Below are 18,252 nucleotides of genomic sequence, written 5' to 3'. Positions count from 1 at the left end.
ACCAACCTTGCTTTCACTTGTGTGCTCTCTGTCAAGGCTGATCTCACTCAATAGAGCCAGATGAATAGCACTGCCCAAGTTGACATTTAACTGGAAATTCAATAAGGGAAAAAAAGTTATTTTTCCTTTTCCCGCAAACATGACTGGGAAGGGATGTGATTAAAGCGTCAGTCTAACTTAAAGCTCACTACGATAAGCCTGTATACACTCAAAAAGCTCTGTGGTCAAACAGTTCATCTAAACCTGAACATAAAATGATGGCAAAAACAACTTAAAGCTATCAACCAGTGACTTGAATATTGTTTTTAGCACTTCATGACAATTAAACTTACGTTTCTTTCATCTTCAGTGGATCCTCTGAAACACATCAAGCAAATCAGGTGAGACTTTGCCATACGTGACTAGACTTCAGTTACTCAAGCCCCAAAGCTAAACTTTCTTTTTTTTTTTTTTACTTAAGCTTTTTGTGGCTTTTAGTGACACATATTCCAAAAGAAGCAGCCTCAAAGCAGAAAATGAGAAGAATACAATAAGATGTTACAAAGTAGCATCACATTCAATGCAGTCAGACCACAGCATCATCACCAACGTTAAGGTAGTGTTGATTTCATATGTGGTTAACTTGATTTTACAATAAAAAATTATGTTACCAGGAACCTGCACCTGGAATGGATTATTTATTCCATTTCCAACTGGTTATGTTTGACAATTCAAATTGACCGTGTTCCATACCAAAAGGTCAACACACACAAAATATGGTAGATCAGATTGTTTTAATTGAAATGTTTCAAATGTGTTTTAACGGATTCTTATGAAAATTTTGCGCAGGCATCAATAGTCTAAGTCAAAGTCTAACATATCACAGTGGCTGGATGAGTCATCTTTTACACGCACAAAGGACACTTTTGCAGTAGTTGCAACAGAACAATAAATATCAAATTATTTATTTAATTTAATTAAAATGCTTTTTATTGGTCCAATGATCAACAATATTGGAATATGGCTGTGAACATAAAGAAGCAATGTAAGTGGGCACTCCATTAGGCATAGTGTTAATGGAAAATGTATCCCTCTGTAAACATGCAAAACCTTTTCCTAAAAGACAAGCATCATCTAAAGCAAATTAGTCATGTTGTGTTTGTATCAATACAATTGATGTGTGACGATTTATGAGAAGAGCTGCCTCAGGCGTTAGCCGTGAGGGAAATGAGATCAATCCATTTTGGTAATTGTCTGATGATAAATGATCCGCTCTGCACACTCAATTAGGTTTAGTCCTCAAAAACCATTAAGTGGATCCCCTCCGTATGTTAAATAATGGGTACATTTCTATTTGTCTAAACACCAGCCCCTCACCCCCACAGACTCATTTTCTTTTCATTTTTTATTGTTTAATATGTTAGGTATTAGAACAATTAAATGCTTGTCCATCACAAGCTATACAAGTAAAGTTCCATCGAGTTAATAGCAGAAGGGACATCCACCTGTCTCACCTCTTATACAACAGAATCAGGGCTGGATTGGCATCTGCCCTGCAGGGTTGGGAGGGTTACTTTTAAAATGTAACCCATTACAGTTACAAGTGTTACCTGCTAAAAAATGTAGTTAGTAACGTAATCCAAGTACCATAATAATAAAGTCATGTAACTGGATTACTTTTGGATTACTCCAATATTGAGTATGCTCATGAAGACCAAATAAAAATAAATATCACCACATTCTATACAATGTGCCCCTGCTATTTGCGGGTGATAGGGACCCGGGCAGCCTACAAATAGCAAAAATCCTTGTGTAATTAAAAAGCATGTAGGCTATTGATTGATTGCTTGATTGATTGAAGGCCATATGCTGTTTTCGAACTGTCACTGAAAGCAACCACACCTCATAGATAGATAGTGTTAGAGGCAAATTATTTGTCCTCTTTTGCGTGTTCCAAAAACTTGAAGACAGATTTCTTGTAAGAAAAAACACCTTGCAAGGATGATTTATTAAACAGAGAATTCTCCGGTCACGGCAACAATTTACATCACGTAAAAGGTGGAATTAAAGAGTGCCCATGTGCCCCCTCCCTTGGGGAAGAGGGCTTCTTATAGTATCGAGTTTCAAAAGCAAAATGCCCCTTCTCCTCCTACTAAGAATGAGTAGAACAGATTGGTTCTCACTCAATATGTTACATAATATTATTTTCGTACACAGACTGCAGCTGTATTCATCTCTAGACAAAATATACTTTCAGAGCACCTCTCGTACTTCTTCCCATAACAAAATCTCACAAACAAGTTGAACTCGACAGTTCCTAATGTAGTATAGTTGTAGGAGTGCGCGCTCTCTCTCTCTCTCGAACAGAATGTGTTTTCGCAAATGTTAATAATGTCTAACAATAGATAGATAGATAGATAGATAGATAGATAGATAGATAGATAGATAGATAGATAGATAGATAGATAGATAGATAGATAGATAGATAGATAGATAGATAGATAGATAGATAGATAGATATCCAATGAGGATAACGATGTGTGACAACTGCAAAATGAACTTTTATCCCAGTCATAAGTTTAGCCATGTATATGTTGTGTATGATGTTTCAATAGTGAATTGGTGGGAGGAAGATTTGTTTGGAAGGTGTAACTCACATTATGGTTGTAGGCTAGCGGGCTTGCTAGCAAGAAGCTACAGCGCGTAGCATGCCGCTGGACTTTCAGCTCAAACTTTCGCTCCGAGTAAGTTCCAGTGAATACCGGTCGTCGTTTCCTACTCCCGTCCGTGAAGCTTTTTCAAACTGCCCGCGTGTGGAGGACACGACGTCAGTTCGTTCGTTCCCACCTCCCGGACAAGTAGCAACGGTCCCACTCGCGCGGGCGTTCTCTCTTTCTCTCTCTTTCTCTTTCTCTTTCTCTTTCTCTTTCTCTTTCTCTCTCTCTCTCTCTCTCTCTCTCTCTCTCTCTCTCTCTCTGTCTCTCTCTCTCTCTCTCTCTCTCTCTCTCTCTCTCTCTCTCTCTCTCTCTCTCTCTCTCTCTCTCTCTCTCGCAGACGTTTGAGACAACACTAAAGCAAAATTATTAGCATAAAAGTCACTGCTCTGTATAAATGATATATTTTCACAAAAGGCTTGTTTTATGTGACTTTTGGTCCAAAATACGGGATTTGGCTGAAACCGACCATGTTCTTCTGCTGATTACTAAAAAATGGAAAAGGTTAATTAATTATAGTATAGTTCATTAATTATTAGTAATTATAACTATTTGTGATGAAACATGGGAGTCTATTTGGTATTTCTGTGTTAACATAGTCAAAAAAGACATTATTGGGTGAGCCTTGAAAGATCAGCCAGAAAGCTCTAAATTGGCTGGCACTCAATGGGCTCTCTTCAAAAAAATAATTTTAAAAAATCCTGGCTTTGAAAGAGTTAAGAGTACTTAACTAATATGTAAACAATGAAAATGGAGCTACCTGCATCGATAAAGTTTGTGGTAAAATCAAAAAGAGATTCCCATCTGCTGGCTGTGTTGTTATAATATAATAAGAACACTACATATCAATAAATCAACACAGCTCGTCCTTGACACAAAGACACTGAAGCCTTCCACCAGTGTGCAAAAAAACTAAATGATGACATACGCCCACCAATATTATTTATACAGTAGTTTATCCCAACCCCCTGTTGTAATTAAGTACCATGCGTATTAAAAGTCAGTTGCGTTTGCCCTCAATGGGACTTTGAGGATGCTTTTTTTTCTTACATATAGACGGCAAGAGGAACAGGCAAACACACAAACACAAAGCTGCTCAGCTGTGATCCCGCCAAGGCATTTTAAGAGGGTTGAAGCGTTAATTTACAATAATGGCAAAATGGATCAAGGATATAGTTGAAATATACAATGAGGCTGCATATTTATTGCAGAGCATGTCAGCGCACAAAACATGAGGCTCAGTCCATCTGTTCTTCTGGGTCCCGCTTTGGACAAGTAAGAGTTGCATCACTAATGCTTTCATTGATCACTGGGCCTTTTCATTCATCACCAAAGGGTCATTATGCTGCCTCCGTCTAATGGCATTGTTTAAACGCCAATCTCTCATGTCTAAACAAATAGCATGTGCCACTTTGTGTGAGCATTGTACACATTATGAGAGCAGCGGGGGGTCATTCGGATTTGTATGCTATAGAATTGCGCCGTCATTAACAATCATTAAGCATTCCATCAGACATCCTTGGTATTTTTTCTTCGAATGCATTCCAACACACACTTTAAGACAGACAGACAGATAGATAGATAGATAGATAGATAGATAGATAGATAGATAGATAGATAGATAGATAGATAGATAGATAAGAACATTTCAGTCACCACCTTAAAACCCATCAACTGCACAGCTACAGGCAAGATATTCTTAACCAGCATACAAGTGTAAAAACAATTACCACTGTACTGTATATTAAAAAGAAAAACGACCAACTGTGTCCTAGCTTACTTATGGGAACTAAAATTGAAATAATAATAATAATAATAAATAAATGTTGCATGTTTTTTTTATTTTGTTCAACCCTATGGTGAACATACAAAATAATTATTAATATTCTCCCTCAATACTAAACCATTTGGCACAGAGGGTTGAGCATGCGGTGTGCTGTGCAGGCACTGAGTTACAAACTGTGAAATAGTTTTTTTAAGTAACACATGTAACGGTGATGTGATAAATAGTCTGTAATCTATTCTGATTACCTACAACATAAATGTGATAGTGCGGTTTAATTCCACAAAAGAGTATCTACGTGTCCTCCTTCTAGTGATAAATGACAGCATGATCTCAATGCGTCTCCTGCTGTTCAAAAGCATGACTGCATCTCATATTCATTTAATTGTAGTCGTTCTGAAACTTTTTTATACCGATAGCCTACCACCTAAAAAATATATGCTTCGCTCTCCAAGCTCCTCCATCATGACAAACATTCAAATAAAGTTGCATAATATGTAAAGGTGTTCATGAAAATCTTAGATTTAGGTTTTATTCCTAAAAAATGTAATATTATTGTAAGCCGCAGGAACATTTTGCACAGCTGTGTCAACATAACCACTAAATTAAAATGCACAAAAAGTTCTTAAAAATGCAAATGTATTGTACTGAAGAGTTAAATACAACTGAAATTCACTCTGTGATTCTTTCATATATCAAAAGGAGTCCAGATACTACCGTGGTCATAATAACACACTTAGAATCATTGATTTATTGCACTCACAGGCAAAAAGTTTTGATACGACTATATCACAAACTATATTTAAGACATTTTGACTGAGCCTTTCCTTTCCCCACATTAAATTAGTAATATTTAGTTACACTAAGTTGTACTCGATAAGTCTTCAAATATTGTTTAAAAAAAAAAAACTGAAGCATAGGTAAATAACCGCAAGATTATAGCTATATTGTGCTCAGCTTTATGAATGAGGCTCTATTTGGACTTAAAGCCAGCCAAGGTATCCAAAGTCCTGCAACGTATTCCAATAATAAAACTGTGATTTCACTTGGAATGTTTGTAAGTGATCATTTGAGAATGTCAACACTCGCGGGGATAATAAAGTATTGCATATTGATGTTTGTCTGTTTCGCACCTTTTAAAATCAGTTATTTATTGTGAGTAATCATTACAATGATAAGTGTCTTCGCACATATAAATATCATTAATTGCATATAGATAAATAACATTGTTTAATTATTTGGGCAAATGTATTATTTTAGAAGTGTGCATCAAAATGCTAGTCCTTTGCATTAATCAGCGTATAAGTAGCTTGCAGATTGAAAAAGGTTGGTGAGCTATAGTCTCACAAGATTTGCCCAAAGTCTTGACAGTTTGACCGCTAAATTTCACTTGTATACTTAAAAAAAAATAAAAATAGTTCATGCACTACATACAAGTCAATTAGCAAATACGCTGAGCTAAAACTTTACCATATACTCACTGTGTGTCCTCAAAGGGAATATTTCATCAGTCTGTATACAGGACGTTGCCTCAGTTCATCAAAACATCATAGTTAATTAATTTCAGCAGTCCAATTCAAAAAGTAAATCTAATATTGCTGTATGGATTCATTAAGCACCCAGAAATATAATTCCTAAAATTACAAAATACCTCACTTTGGTGAACCCATGCCTATGCACTAATATGCAGGCATGCTACTTAAGGGGTGCGCCATGAGCAGTTACCAAGCAGTTTCATTGGGGCTCGGTGCCTTGCTCAAGGGCATTTCAGCAGTAGTCAGGACTGGCATCTTGCCGATAACAATTGCAATTTATTCTGCTCGCAGTGGACCATGACCCTCCCGTTCCAAAGCCAAATATGTAACAGATGAGCTACTGCTGTCCACATATCACTTTATACATACACACCCTACAGACAAAATACGTGGAATGATAATAATCTCCAATAAAATGTGATTAACTGCCACTAGCTGTGGGAAAATGTGTAGCTTTATTTGAACCCAAAACCACGGGGACGAAAAAAATAGGTTCCTTGATTAAAATACTGCACCTATCATTTAATGAGCATAAAAACGATTTTCAAGTTACAAGTGGGATGCTTCAAATGCATTATTGTCTCCTAAACACAATCTTAAATCTCAGGCCATTTCTTTCACAACATGGTTCAATCATCAGGCAACACACCAACATATTTGGTACATTGAGACGCTTTAGAGGGAAAAGATGCCATTTTGATACAGTTGTGATTTAAGTGGTCACACAGAAAATATATGGAAACATGATTTAAAAAATAAGAGCGCATTTAATATTCCGTATGCATTTTGTGTCACAATGTAGGTCAGTTCAACAAAAGACACAAACGTGCCACGATCGCAGTTCACCTCTCTTTCTGCAAAGTCTCTCAAATGAAACAGAGGTGAACATGAAGAAACGGAAAGGGTGAATATTTGGGTGAAAACAGATTTGATGACAAAATAATTCCAAGAAGAAAAGCGAGAGTAGAACTGAAAACTTGGATAAATTAGGTTCAAAACACAAGAAAAGAAAAAAAGACAACATGTGCAGAAAACCATTGTTTGGTCCACAGTGTTGTGTGCAAGGTGAACCAGCTCAAGACGCAAACAGTCCCATCAGAGGAAAGATCCTCTGGGTCTCAGTCACCGCCCACCTTAAAAAAAACAAAAACAAAAAATGGGTGGCAAGGAAAGAGACACTGTTGTGCCTAATCCTGCCAGTGGGTGTAGCTGTTATACTGAGAAAAAAAAGCAATCATTTTGCTTTCCCGCCACAACACACAAGTCAGTGCCTGTTGGACAAAAAAAAAATACTTGTATATATATATATATAAAAAAAAGGTGATGTAACAAAAAAGGGGAAAAAATGAACAGCAGCAGCAACTGACTCAGTCTATCTTGACTGCAGCGTAGATCTTCCTGATGAACATGTAGGCAGCGTAGAAGCCGATTGTGCCTGTTAGCAGCCAGAAGGACAGAACCATCAGGGTGGTGTAGCCAAAGTACAACAGCGAGGGGATAAAATCCACGATGTCCAGCTGCAGAGGAACCAAGAGGGGACAAGCCGTCAGATTGTTTTCTTGTTTGTTTTTTTAAATCAAGTGTTTGTCTTCTTGTTAATAGTCCCTATATCCCTGAAGCTTGTTTTCGGGAGATTTTGTGCTGCAACCTGTGACATCCGACCGATGTGAGGCAACACTCACATATACAAGACATGGCATCCAAAATTTTGTACCCAGACTGCCCACTAATCAGCTTGGGTATTCCTTTGCATATCATGCTCACATTCTGAAAATGTAAACTTTCTCTTTATAGTTGTCATAGTTCTATCATATGGTGTTCTTGGCGCAAAGGCAGCATTTACTTTGCAATGTGTAATTGACTGCAACGCTGGCATATCATTTATATATATATATATATATATATATATATATATATATATATATATATATATATATATATATATATATATATATATATATATATATATATATGTGTGAACTTTTACCTTGTTGACAAAGTAGAAGATGGCATACACAAGGACATAGAACGCGGACCCTCCTGAAACCAGGAAAGTTCTCCACCACCACCGGTAGTCCTTTTTTGAGGGTTAATAGACACATAAAACACGCATTGTAAAAGTTGCATATGGCAACAGCAAGTTCTGCTCTTTGGCAATTCCAGGAAAATGCTGTAGATAAGCATGTAATAGCTTGAAATACAATGAAGCAATATGTTATATTTTTGAAATAATACTTAGTATAATAAATACTGTACATACATATTCAAATATTTTTTGAGATTATTATTTTTTTTTACCTCTGCACACAGCTGGAAATAAACCATGACAACGCTGATCTGAGAGCAGGAGACCACCAGTATGATAAAGACCAGAAACAGGAAGCCAAAGAGATAATAAAACTGATTTTCCCAGATGGCCTAAAGACAGTGAAGCACACATATGGACATTAATATACATTACTGTGAGGGAGTGCTTATAGCAGCAGTTATTCAGTAATCACACTTACACTGAAAATGAAGAAGAGCTCGATGAACATGGCACCAAATGGCAGGATCCCAGCCATCAGGATTCTAATGAAAGAGGGAAAAAATAACAGAAAGGCCTCAAATCAACCATCTAAAAGGAAGACAAATGAGATTACTGGAGCTGTTCAACACTCACCCCACAAACTTGTTCATGTACCAGCGCTGTTCTGGGACCTGCCGAGGGATCTGGTTGGTGCGCACGGGGTTGTCATACGGTTGCTTGCGGAAACCAAAGTAGTAGCCCAGGTAGACCAAGGGCATGGAGATACCAAACCACATACACAGCAGAGCCAGCATGGTCGTAAAGGGCACCTGAAAAGGTGGGAATGGAGGTTAAGGCCAGACATCCATAGAGAGACATAACATCTAACGATGTCGTCACAAAAAAAAATGGGACTGTTCATTTTGTCTTCTTGTAGTATAATCCTACTGTGGGCCTTATTTGTGTTCTATCAAGTCAATCAATCAATTCAATATAATTACTATTAGAATATGCAGATGATGTGGTGTGTTTGGCAGTTTGGCCACTCACCGCCCCAGAGGAGTGCTCTCCCCAGATGAAACAGTTAAGGATGAAGCAGATTCCAAATACCACAGCTGGATACAAAGTGGCGGTCTAAGAGAGATTACACAAACCTTTTCAGAGGCACAAATAGCAAACACAATATACAAATAAGGATCATATTTTTAAAAGTCACATTTATTGGGAGTGACACCTGTTACCATTTAATCAGAGGCGCCTTAATGCCAAATAAGGGTCAGAGGTTCTACTGTGAAGGGTGTCCCAACAGTCCCTGCACACATCCCTTTTTCTATTTTGTTTCATTGAGCATTGTCCGGATAGATGTGAGGCCATCAGCAATTGAAAGCTTCTGTTACCATCACTGATGAAAAAACAACAAACTCCATTGAGCCTGGTATTCACAAAAAGCCAATAAATGCCTATATGCCTTGCTTGATACATTAAAATTTGTTCTTGTAGCAGCTTCATTAAATCTTAGTCAATTTGCCATCTTCTATGTGCAGGTTTATATGCTGTACATTTGATGTGGATTAAAATTTTTTCCAGATATTAATATTAGAACCCCAGTTACACATCAATTAAACCAATAAAATCCCAGGCCAATTTGTGTCGGTAAAGTTGGGACCCAAGGTCCCTATGATAAGAAGCTAATCTTAACACTCACACAAAATGCTCCTTTCCTCCACCGATGGCCTTTCAGTGTGCGGTACAGTCTTCCAGCAAAGTATCCTCCAAATACACTACAGACAATAATTACAACAAAAATAAATAAAAAAATAAACATGACAACCTAATTCATGGCATCCTCTTGGTGAGGATTCTGGAGTCAATGGTTCTCACCCCATAAACATGAAGAGGAAGCACGAAGTGGTCATCAAAGCCCCTCTGCTCGAGGGAGATAACATGCCCAACATGGCAACAACTGTACAGAGACAAAGGAGGAACAATCAGTCATGAATAGACAACTTTTGTGGTATAAGTGCCAAACTATTTAATATTATTTTAGACGGTTTGTTACACGTAATTTCCCTTAAATAAAATATATTTTTTTAAAAACTAGGGATCCCAAACGAATGTAAATACAGTATACGAACATATGTACAAATCACAGCCAAATTCAGTAATGGGTATGATTAGCAATAAATAAACCAAGACTCACAGATGACAATAAGGATCATGCAAAAGAGCTGTATCCCTGAACCCAGAAGTGAGCTGAGAATCATGGGATACTGAGGTGGCCTGAAGACATCACCATGGACATTCTTCCATCCTGACTCTTCCATTGTGTCTTCCTGATATGGGCGAGGCAGAAAAACAAACAAAAACGGTCACATGACTAAAGTATCCAGTCTAGCCAGCTGAATAGTCACATTTCACCGAAGACTTACTATATCATCCTCTCTGTTGTAATTTGCAATGTCCTTCCTTAAGGTTCTGATGATGATCATACTCAAGATACCTGAGCGACAGAACACACATTTATGTAAAGCATTTGAGCAAGGAGACATTTTCAATGAGCAATTTAACCAAACATCCCTCTACAGATTTCAGGAAGAGGGGGAAAATGTTAAATAATTTTCACTAGTAATGATGTATAAAGTATCACACTAAGCCAGAACGACAAACGTTATGACGTTCTTCTCCATTGTGAGCACATGTACACATGGACATCAGCTGCACAACACTTTCTACAATGAGGCTGTTGATTGATTAATAAGATTTGATAACCATACCAGACAGGAAGAAGACAACCACTACAGAGTTGACAATCGAGAACCAGTGGATCTGCACGTCGCTCATGGTCAGGTACGTGTCCCAGCGAGAAGCCCATTTCACGTCACTCTCCTGCAAAGATCACAAGACACTCAACTTGTCCTTATCATATATTAATCTTAGTGGAAGCCACAAAATTTAAGGTGAACGACGTCATTCGATAGGTGACAGCTGTTACACTGATTCCTTTGTGCCAACTCACTCACTTTCCAAACTTCCATTAAGGAGTGCTGGATTATGGAGTGCATGTTTACCTACACGGGAAAAGGTGGATCTGGTTGTATCTGGTGTGACGTGGGCACTTCTTCTGACTTAGACAAATATACTTGTCAATTACATTCTTTTCAATGGGGCCAGGTGGGGGAGAATCAGATTATGCTTCACTGTAAATGTCAAACTTGGAAACAACTTTACTGATGCACAACCTCCAGTAGATGACATAATTTGTCAACTGTTGATTATAAAAGAACGGGACAAGGCAGAAAGGAAAGTCTATTCTGTCATTTGGCAGATTTGGTTTGTATGTAATTATTGAACATAATATTGTCTGCGTATTGACATTTTTGAAATTTTCTAAAATGGCTGGCAGTGAATAAGTTAAGTTATGGTAAAGTAATAGTTGTTTTTAGGGGAGTATCCGAAAATGATGCTGTCTAAAGCATCACTGGCTGTTATACCACATAACTGCTTTGACAAGAACTTGACATTTTGCCGCGAGGTTTGAAAGCAATATAAACCCTTCCAGCAGCATCTCCATTCAAAATCTGCTGCTATGAGCTCAGAGTTTGGAGAAAGATGATTACATGTTGTATACTAGAGTTTGGAGAAAGTTTGGAGAGGAGAGAGAGTCATTTTGCACTGTGCAAGTGTACATTTGTCAAGCTACATTCATCAGAATCCTTAAAGAAAGAGAGGGTGTTTGCCACTTAAACTGCAAAAACTAAAATCTTAAGTAAGATAGAATTTCTTAAATTTAACGTAAATTAGCTTATTTTAATTTGACAAGTTATTTTGACATAAATTGAAATTGTCAGGCAAGATCATTGTGCTTATTTTAAGATAATTATTACTTAATTATCTTATTTGATCAAGCAGGCATGGCACTGAGTGGTAACAGCCAGTTTTAAGTACTGTGAGGATTAAAACAAGCATTTCCCACATTTTAAGATGACAACTAACCAACATCAAAGGCTCTGAACTGGGGTTTCACGAGTTTTCTTATTTTAAGATTTTGCGTAATCTAGTAATAAGATAAATGGAAAAAATACAAGTATGAAAACAGACGAGTGCAATATGGTTCATTTCGTTATATTTACTAAGATCTTTTTTCTTCGATTCAGTACTAGCTTAGCGGTCTAGTGGTAGAGTGCCTACCTTCAGACTTGGAGGTTGTGGGTTCAATTCCTGGCTGGGTCATGACAAAGAAAATGGGACCTGTTACCTCCCTGCTTGACACTCAGGTTAAGTTATCCCAGCGTTTAAAAAAAAAAAAACTTGTGTATTTTAAGAAAATAGTTCTTGTTCAGACTTGTTTTTAGTCTGAAAATACTATTTTCAAGACCGTAGCGGTTAATATGGGCCTAGTATTATTTTCTTATTTTTCAAAATCTTACGGGTACATTGAAGTTAAATTTTCTTGTTCTGTTGGCGGATAATTTTGCTTATTTTTTTTCTTAAAATTTCTATAGTCCTTTTTGCAGTTTAGTCAGCGTAATAGCGGCTAGGCCAGTGGTGGGCAAACTCGGTCCTCAAGGGCCGGCGTCCTGCAGGTTTTGGAGGTTTCCCTGCTGCAACGCAGCTGATTTCAAGAAACAAGATCGTTACCAAGCTTATGCAGAGCTTGCTGATGAGCTGATCATATATCAGCTGTGTTGCAGAAGGGAAACCTCCAAAACCTGAAGGACTCCGGCCCTCGAGGACCGGGTGTGCCCACCCGTGGGCTAGGCTTTCAGACCGGCAGTAGTGCACTTGAATTTTAACCTTGGGGACATGTGGACATGTGGGTTTGACCCTAAGGCAAGACCGTCTTCTGTGTTGTGTCTTCAACAGTCACTGACCTTCCATTGCACAGAGTAGGTGAAGAGGACCTCGTTCTCCTTGGTGGGGTCAATCTCCTGCGCAGCAGAGCCACTGGCATCTGGCAACGTGCAAGTCTTCTCTTTTTGTTCAGCCATCAGATCTGGGAATATATATATACAGGCCAAGTTCTCATGTCGATTCAGACAAAAGTGAATCAAGAAGTGCTGACAACTTAACTACCTTCTACTTTTACACTTTGGGGAACGACCTCAAATCGCACCACTCTGTAGTTGTGCTCCTCGCCCTCTTCCAGTTTCTCCCTATGGAAGTACAGGATGAAGGAAAGGTGGTTGTGTAGATAAAACTGTGAGGGAGGGATGGAGGAAAAGGCACAGAATTAGTATGTAATATATGCTCTTGTCAAAACAACTAGAACTGGCATGATTATATTGTGCGAAACTAAAACATGCAAAAACAAACTTCCGAAAGGCAGAGATGATCTACCTTGTTGTTGTCCACAAAGCCCAGTCTGTAACCATGTTCAAACTGGGTATCTGTCATCACGTCCTTCCTAAGCTCCTCTTCTGCTCCCGGCTCTCGATTGAGATACACCTCCAACCTGGTGGCTACTGGCAGATTATCTGCAATACTACATGAGTAGAGGAAGGAGTTGGGTTGGGTTTGCTTGAAGGAAAAAATCTTCCAAGTCCCAAGATATGTCCGACAAGGCTCTGATGATGAGAAATACTCACAGGTGAACATAATACTCCTCCTGTATTCTCTCTGCAAACAGCTTGCTCTCTTGTTTGCTGAGCGTTTTCTTATCGCACACCACCTCACACTTCTTGTCCTTGTGCATTTGCACATTGAAGGGGGTGTTAACAATTCGGTCCCCACGCAACACCTCACCTGCAAAAACGGGGCGAAAAAAAAAAGCATTTGTGAGAGTTGCAACATTAACACAACATTACTCAGGATTTTGTTGTTGACCACCACTTACCGAGGTTCTCCCCTTTGTAGACAACAGAGGGAGGTTTACAATACGGCAGGGAGTAGTATTCATAAGGAAGCTGGGTATGAGAGCTTGTCATCTTCACAGCCTGCAAAATAAATTATGACACTTTAAAGATGGACAAATGTTGCTCAGGTCAGGATGTGGAACAGACGTTAACTGCAGAGGTCTTGAAAAGGAAGGGTCAATCAACACTGCAAATATTGACTCTTTACATAAAGTTAATGTAATTGTCAATAAAAGCTGTTGACACTGAAGAAACGCTTGTAATTATAGTTCTGTTTATCAGAGCAAGATCTCACAAAAAGATCTAAAAACATTAAAGCAGCAAACTTTGTGAAAACCAACACTTGTTTCATTCTCAAAATTTTGGGCCATGGCTGTTGGAAGTTTGAACCGCGAAAATAGATCCGCTCTCTGCTCTCTGATTGGCTGAATCGGCTTATTTGAGTATATTTTCATGACGTGTGGGGTTTAAACTCAAAATAATGAGGCAAAATGCTGACAAATATTGAAAATCTGAAATTATTACTGCTTAGAAGAATTTAAAAAAAAAAAAGCTAAATACCAGGACCCACAATGGAGGCAGTTTTACTGTACATTTGTGTCTCCAGTTCCAGTTTTCCATTCACAGAAAAAGGAAGACCCATGTATAAAAATAAAAAAAAAGGTTATACTGTATGAGCGTGCCATCCATACATCCACTTTCTTAACCGCTTTTTCCTTACAAGGGTTGCGGGAGTGCTGGAGCCTATCCCAGGCTGGCTTCGGGCAGTAGGCGGGGTACACCCTAAACTGGTTGCCAGACAATCACAGTGCGCACAGAGACGAACAACCATCCACACTCACAATCACACCTGGGGGACAATTTAGAGTGTTCAATTAACCTGCCAATGTGGGAGGAGACCGGAGCACCCGGAGAAAAGCCACGCAGGCACGGGAAGAACATGCAAACTCCACCCAGGAACGCTGAAGCCCAGACTCAATCTCACGTCCTCAGGACTGGGCGGCGTACGTGCTAGAGTGTTCTTACCTTAATATCTACAATATCCCCTGCATGAAAGTCCCGGGGAGCAACGCCAGGAACGTAGAAGGGAAACACCACAGGCAACAAGGACGAGAGCAGCAAGGCCCACCACGTCTCCTGTAACAAGCAATAAGTCAGGAATCAACTTAAACTTATCAGCATTTCTTCAGTGTAGACTACAAAAAAAGAGAAACACACAGATCTGTGATAACCCCATTAAAAAAATCAATACCAAAGTTCTTTGGAAACTGATTACACAGTTGATTGGACAATGCAGCTAACAAACAAAGCTTGACAAGTTGACAGACTCAAGATCTGTAACACAAAATGAATGATCTCAAGCAATTTTCATATGGGAGGGACTAGTATTCACTCAGAGAATCAATAAAGACGCTGTTGTCTATCCGCATAGCGGCCGGGGGCGTTTATTTACCTGAACTGCAGTACCTGGCAACAAAATGGGGTATAGTGTCTATTTAAGGAAGTTACAGACAGGGGTGAGGAAAGGCTATTACTAGGGCTGGGCAATAAATCAAATTAATTCAATACAGCGTCATTTTAAAAATTGAATCGTTGAAAATTTGCTACATCGTGAAATCAAACTTTGTCTTTCGGATTATTAAAAGTGGTTGTTCTTATGTTCTGTTACATAAAAATATTTTTGTGAGTTATAATTTTGCACAAGTGGCAGAATGCTGGATGGGTGCTTTACAAGACATGTTTACAATTAAAATCGCTACCAACTCCTTAATTGTGGCATTTAAGCACAAACTATGAATACTAAGTTTATGTTAAAACTGATTTAGAATCAGTATACATTAATGTTGTCTGAACATTTTGCACAGGCATTATTTTTGAATAAATGAAACCATTAAATGTTTTCTAAATTTATTAGATTAAAATCAATTACAATGGTAATCGTCCTGAATGACTGCAAAAATTTAGATTTTATTTTTGGGCCATATCGCCCAGCCCTAGCTATTACTATCGAACATTTTTAGAATCGGTTATTCAATTGATTATTACATAAATTAATCAGAAAATCAGATAAAACTTCTTAAGGCATCAACCGTTAGAGTTTAATTTGAATGTTTTTGTACAACTCTCCCAATGACAACAGTATTAAAAAGCAAATAAATGCAGTGTGTCAAATTATTACAGACAACAGTGTTTCAAACCATTTACAGGTTGTAAAAAACAGAACATAACCTCTGAAAAGTACTAAGCGTTTCCGACTGTCTTTTATGGTACAAAATGAAGAATGGTGCGTTACGTATCATCTTTGGTGAATGACAATGTACCATCTCATGCTGCATAGCCTACCTCTGCATTATTGGCTGCTATCGGCAAAAGAGGAGAGAAAACTCCAGTACATTTATTTAACGTTGCATCTGATTGGTCAAAGTCAGACACATAGAAGGCAGCATACAATTCCATATGAATTTATAATGTCTTACGCATACTGCATGTGCTATGATCGAGATGACGATATTTTTTCAATATATTGCAAGCCTATCAAGAATGCAAATTCAGTTAGTCCAACGTTAACCCAATAATTGGCAGCAGAATAAAACTGAGCATGGAAGCAGGAGTGTGAAAAGGGAATTTGGACATGATAGGCAGCTGGAAAGAATAAGGTTGTTCCTCAGAAAATTCGTTACAAAATAATACATAAATAAATAATTAAATGGTTACTTTTTTTGGGGTGGGGGGGTGGAAGCTATATTTACTAGAGGAGAACTATGATGACGTTTGGTGCGTTATTGTAGATAGCGTTCTACATTTCTCTGGTGTATAGCTTTAGTGTGAAAAAGCTTAATTTAATGTAGAATAACATTGATAGCTCAGTCATTTCCAAGTAGCTTGCCTAACACTGATTTGTTGGAACACCTCTGAGCAGCAACCGCTGCACAGTCAGCAATATGAATGATGCAGCCTGGGATGACAACAGCCTGTTTTTGTCTGGAAACGTCAACGAACGAATGAGTGACCGTTTAGCAAAATCGTCCCTGGCCTCCTCTGCATTGCCAGGACAGTCCGATGGACCTGACAAACACATCGGATCCGTTTTAGCAGCCACGAAGCTAAGTGATGTTAGCTAACTACCAGGAAGTTAACCAGAACGTCAATACCACACACCGTCACATCGCTACTAAATTTCAAACTGTTATCTATAGAGCAATATAGAGACGTAAGTGACCCATTAAGACACTGCGCCTGTCTTAAAATTGGAAGAAACAATCAGGAATGTTTGGTTAGAAGGAAATTAATCGTTACTCCACTCACCATAGCCGCGGCCGCCATTTTGAATACGTGTCATTGGTGACGTCACAGAACTTTTTTTTTTTTAAACCCTGAGTGTCCGCTTCTTAAACGCTTGGTGAAAATTATAGCATTATGGTTTAAATCGCATAATTCCAAGGAGTATTATGTAAATAAAAAATAATAGTTAAAAAAATGATCAAGAGGGTTTGGCTGGAGGCATACACTGATGCGGGGACTAGGAGGTGCTATCGCCCCGTCAGAAATATATGTAGCCGTATTTAAACCCATTTGATCTCGTCAAGTCCCTCGCACGTTTTTCTCACAGACAGTTATATCAATCACACATTTTCTAGATTTTGACAGTTTTTTTTTTAAACATTTTTTTTAAGGACAAATAGTAATGTTAGTCTTGCTGTAATTTGGTCTGCAATTAATCTGTTGATTTTTTTTCATGAATCGGGTTTTAAAAATGTACTTCCATCACTTTTTTTTTTTAAACAGGATATTATTTTGAAATTGACAGTGCAAAAAATGCACAGACAAATAGATTTTTGGTTCACTTACACTGGTTTGGTCCGTAAAATTAGGAAAAAAAATGTTGATCATTATTTTCCAAAGTAAAAGAAAATGTTTCTTATTTTGATTGGACACAAATATAATCAATCTGTTTTCACGGAGGACTACAGAAATCTGAATAATTACTGTTAAGAGGCTGAAATTTTAAGTTAAACATTGTCTCTAAACGATTAATTGAGTATCAAAACAGTTGGTAATTGATTCGTTTTCGATTAATCTACCAATTTTCGCACCTTTACAATTATTAAGATATTTTAATATTCACAATGCTGTTCTAGACACACTTCAGGATCAGCTCTACAATTGATTTGGTAATGAGTGCCTCTTTGAAGTGAACTATAAAACGTTTTGACACAAAGATCTATGTTAATATGATAAAATAATGGTAGGCTATACTAAAAAAAAAGATAATAAATCTACTGTATTTCTTATTCTCAGCTCTACTCTACATTTCACTACATCTACACTGAAAAAAAGTCACATTCTGCCATCAGTTTCTCATCAGCAGGTTTACAAACTT

At 38.0% G+C, this 18,252-nt stretch overlaps 1 protein-coding gene and 1 long non-coding RNA gene across 2 annotated transcripts in view; both read right to left on the bottom strand.

The window, feature by feature from the left end:
- LOC144061080 (uncharacterized) overlaps nucleotides 1–2,847 on the bottom strand; it is a 34,126-nt gene extending 31,279 nt beyond the window's left edge. The window contains exon 1 of the long non-coding RNA XR_013296075.1: nucleotides 2,637–2,847. This is a non-coding gene — a long non-coding RNA (uncharacterized LOC144061080). The remainder of the gene's footprint in view (nucleotides 1–2,636) is intronic.
- A 3,600-nt stretch (nucleotides 2,848–6,447) lies between these two features.
- Nucleotides 6,448–17,214, bottom strand: tm9sf4 (transmembrane 9 superfamily protein member 4). Its single transcript, XM_077543375.1, has 18 exons — nucleotides 17,178–17,214; nucleotides 14,898–15,008; nucleotides 13,853–13,952; nucleotides 13,605–13,761; nucleotides 13,357–13,501; nucleotides 13,093–13,216; nucleotides 12,891–13,012; nucleotides 10,794–10,905; nucleotides 10,449–10,519; nucleotides 10,220–10,352; nucleotides 9,901–9,982; nucleotides 9,725–9,800; nucleotides 9,070–9,153; nucleotides 8,674–8,849; nucleotides 8,519–8,582; nucleotides 8,310–8,429; nucleotides 7,999–8,088; nucleotides 6,448–7,528 (listed from the first exon to the last, which is right to left on the bottom strand). Exons 1-18 carry the CDS (start codon nucleotides 17,193–17,195, stop codon nucleotides 7,379–7,381), a joined length of 1,935 nt encoding a protein of 644 aa, XP_077399501.1. The 5' UTR covers nucleotides 17,196–17,214; the 3' UTR covers nucleotides 6,448–7,378.
- Nucleotides 17,215–18,252: the final 1,038 nt, after the last annotated feature.

This window comes from Vanacampus margaritifer, chromosome 1, assembly GCF_051991255.1.
Source record: "Vanacampus margaritifer isolate UIUO_Vmar chromosome 1, RoL_Vmar_1.0, whole genome shotgun sequence".
Lineage (NCBI taxonomy): Eukaryota > Metazoa > Chordata > Actinopteri > Syngnathiformes > Syngnathidae > Vanacampus > Vanacampus margaritifer.
The sequence above is the reverse complement of the archived record's forward strand: the minus strand, read 5'-3'. Positions and strand labels throughout refer to the sequence as shown.

Excerpts from the sequence above, each read along its gene's own strand:
- tm9sf4 (XM_077543375.1), bottom strand. Across the intron at positions 13,013-13,092 it reads CCAAAGTGTAAAAGTAGAAG|ATCTGATGGCTGAACAAAAA; the intron begins GTAGTTAAGTTG and ends ATATATTCCCAG. Across the intron at positions 10,520-10,793 it reads GGTTGTCTTCTTCCTGTCTG|GTATCTTGAGTATGATCATC; the intron begins GTATGGTTATCA and ends TCTGTCGCTCAG.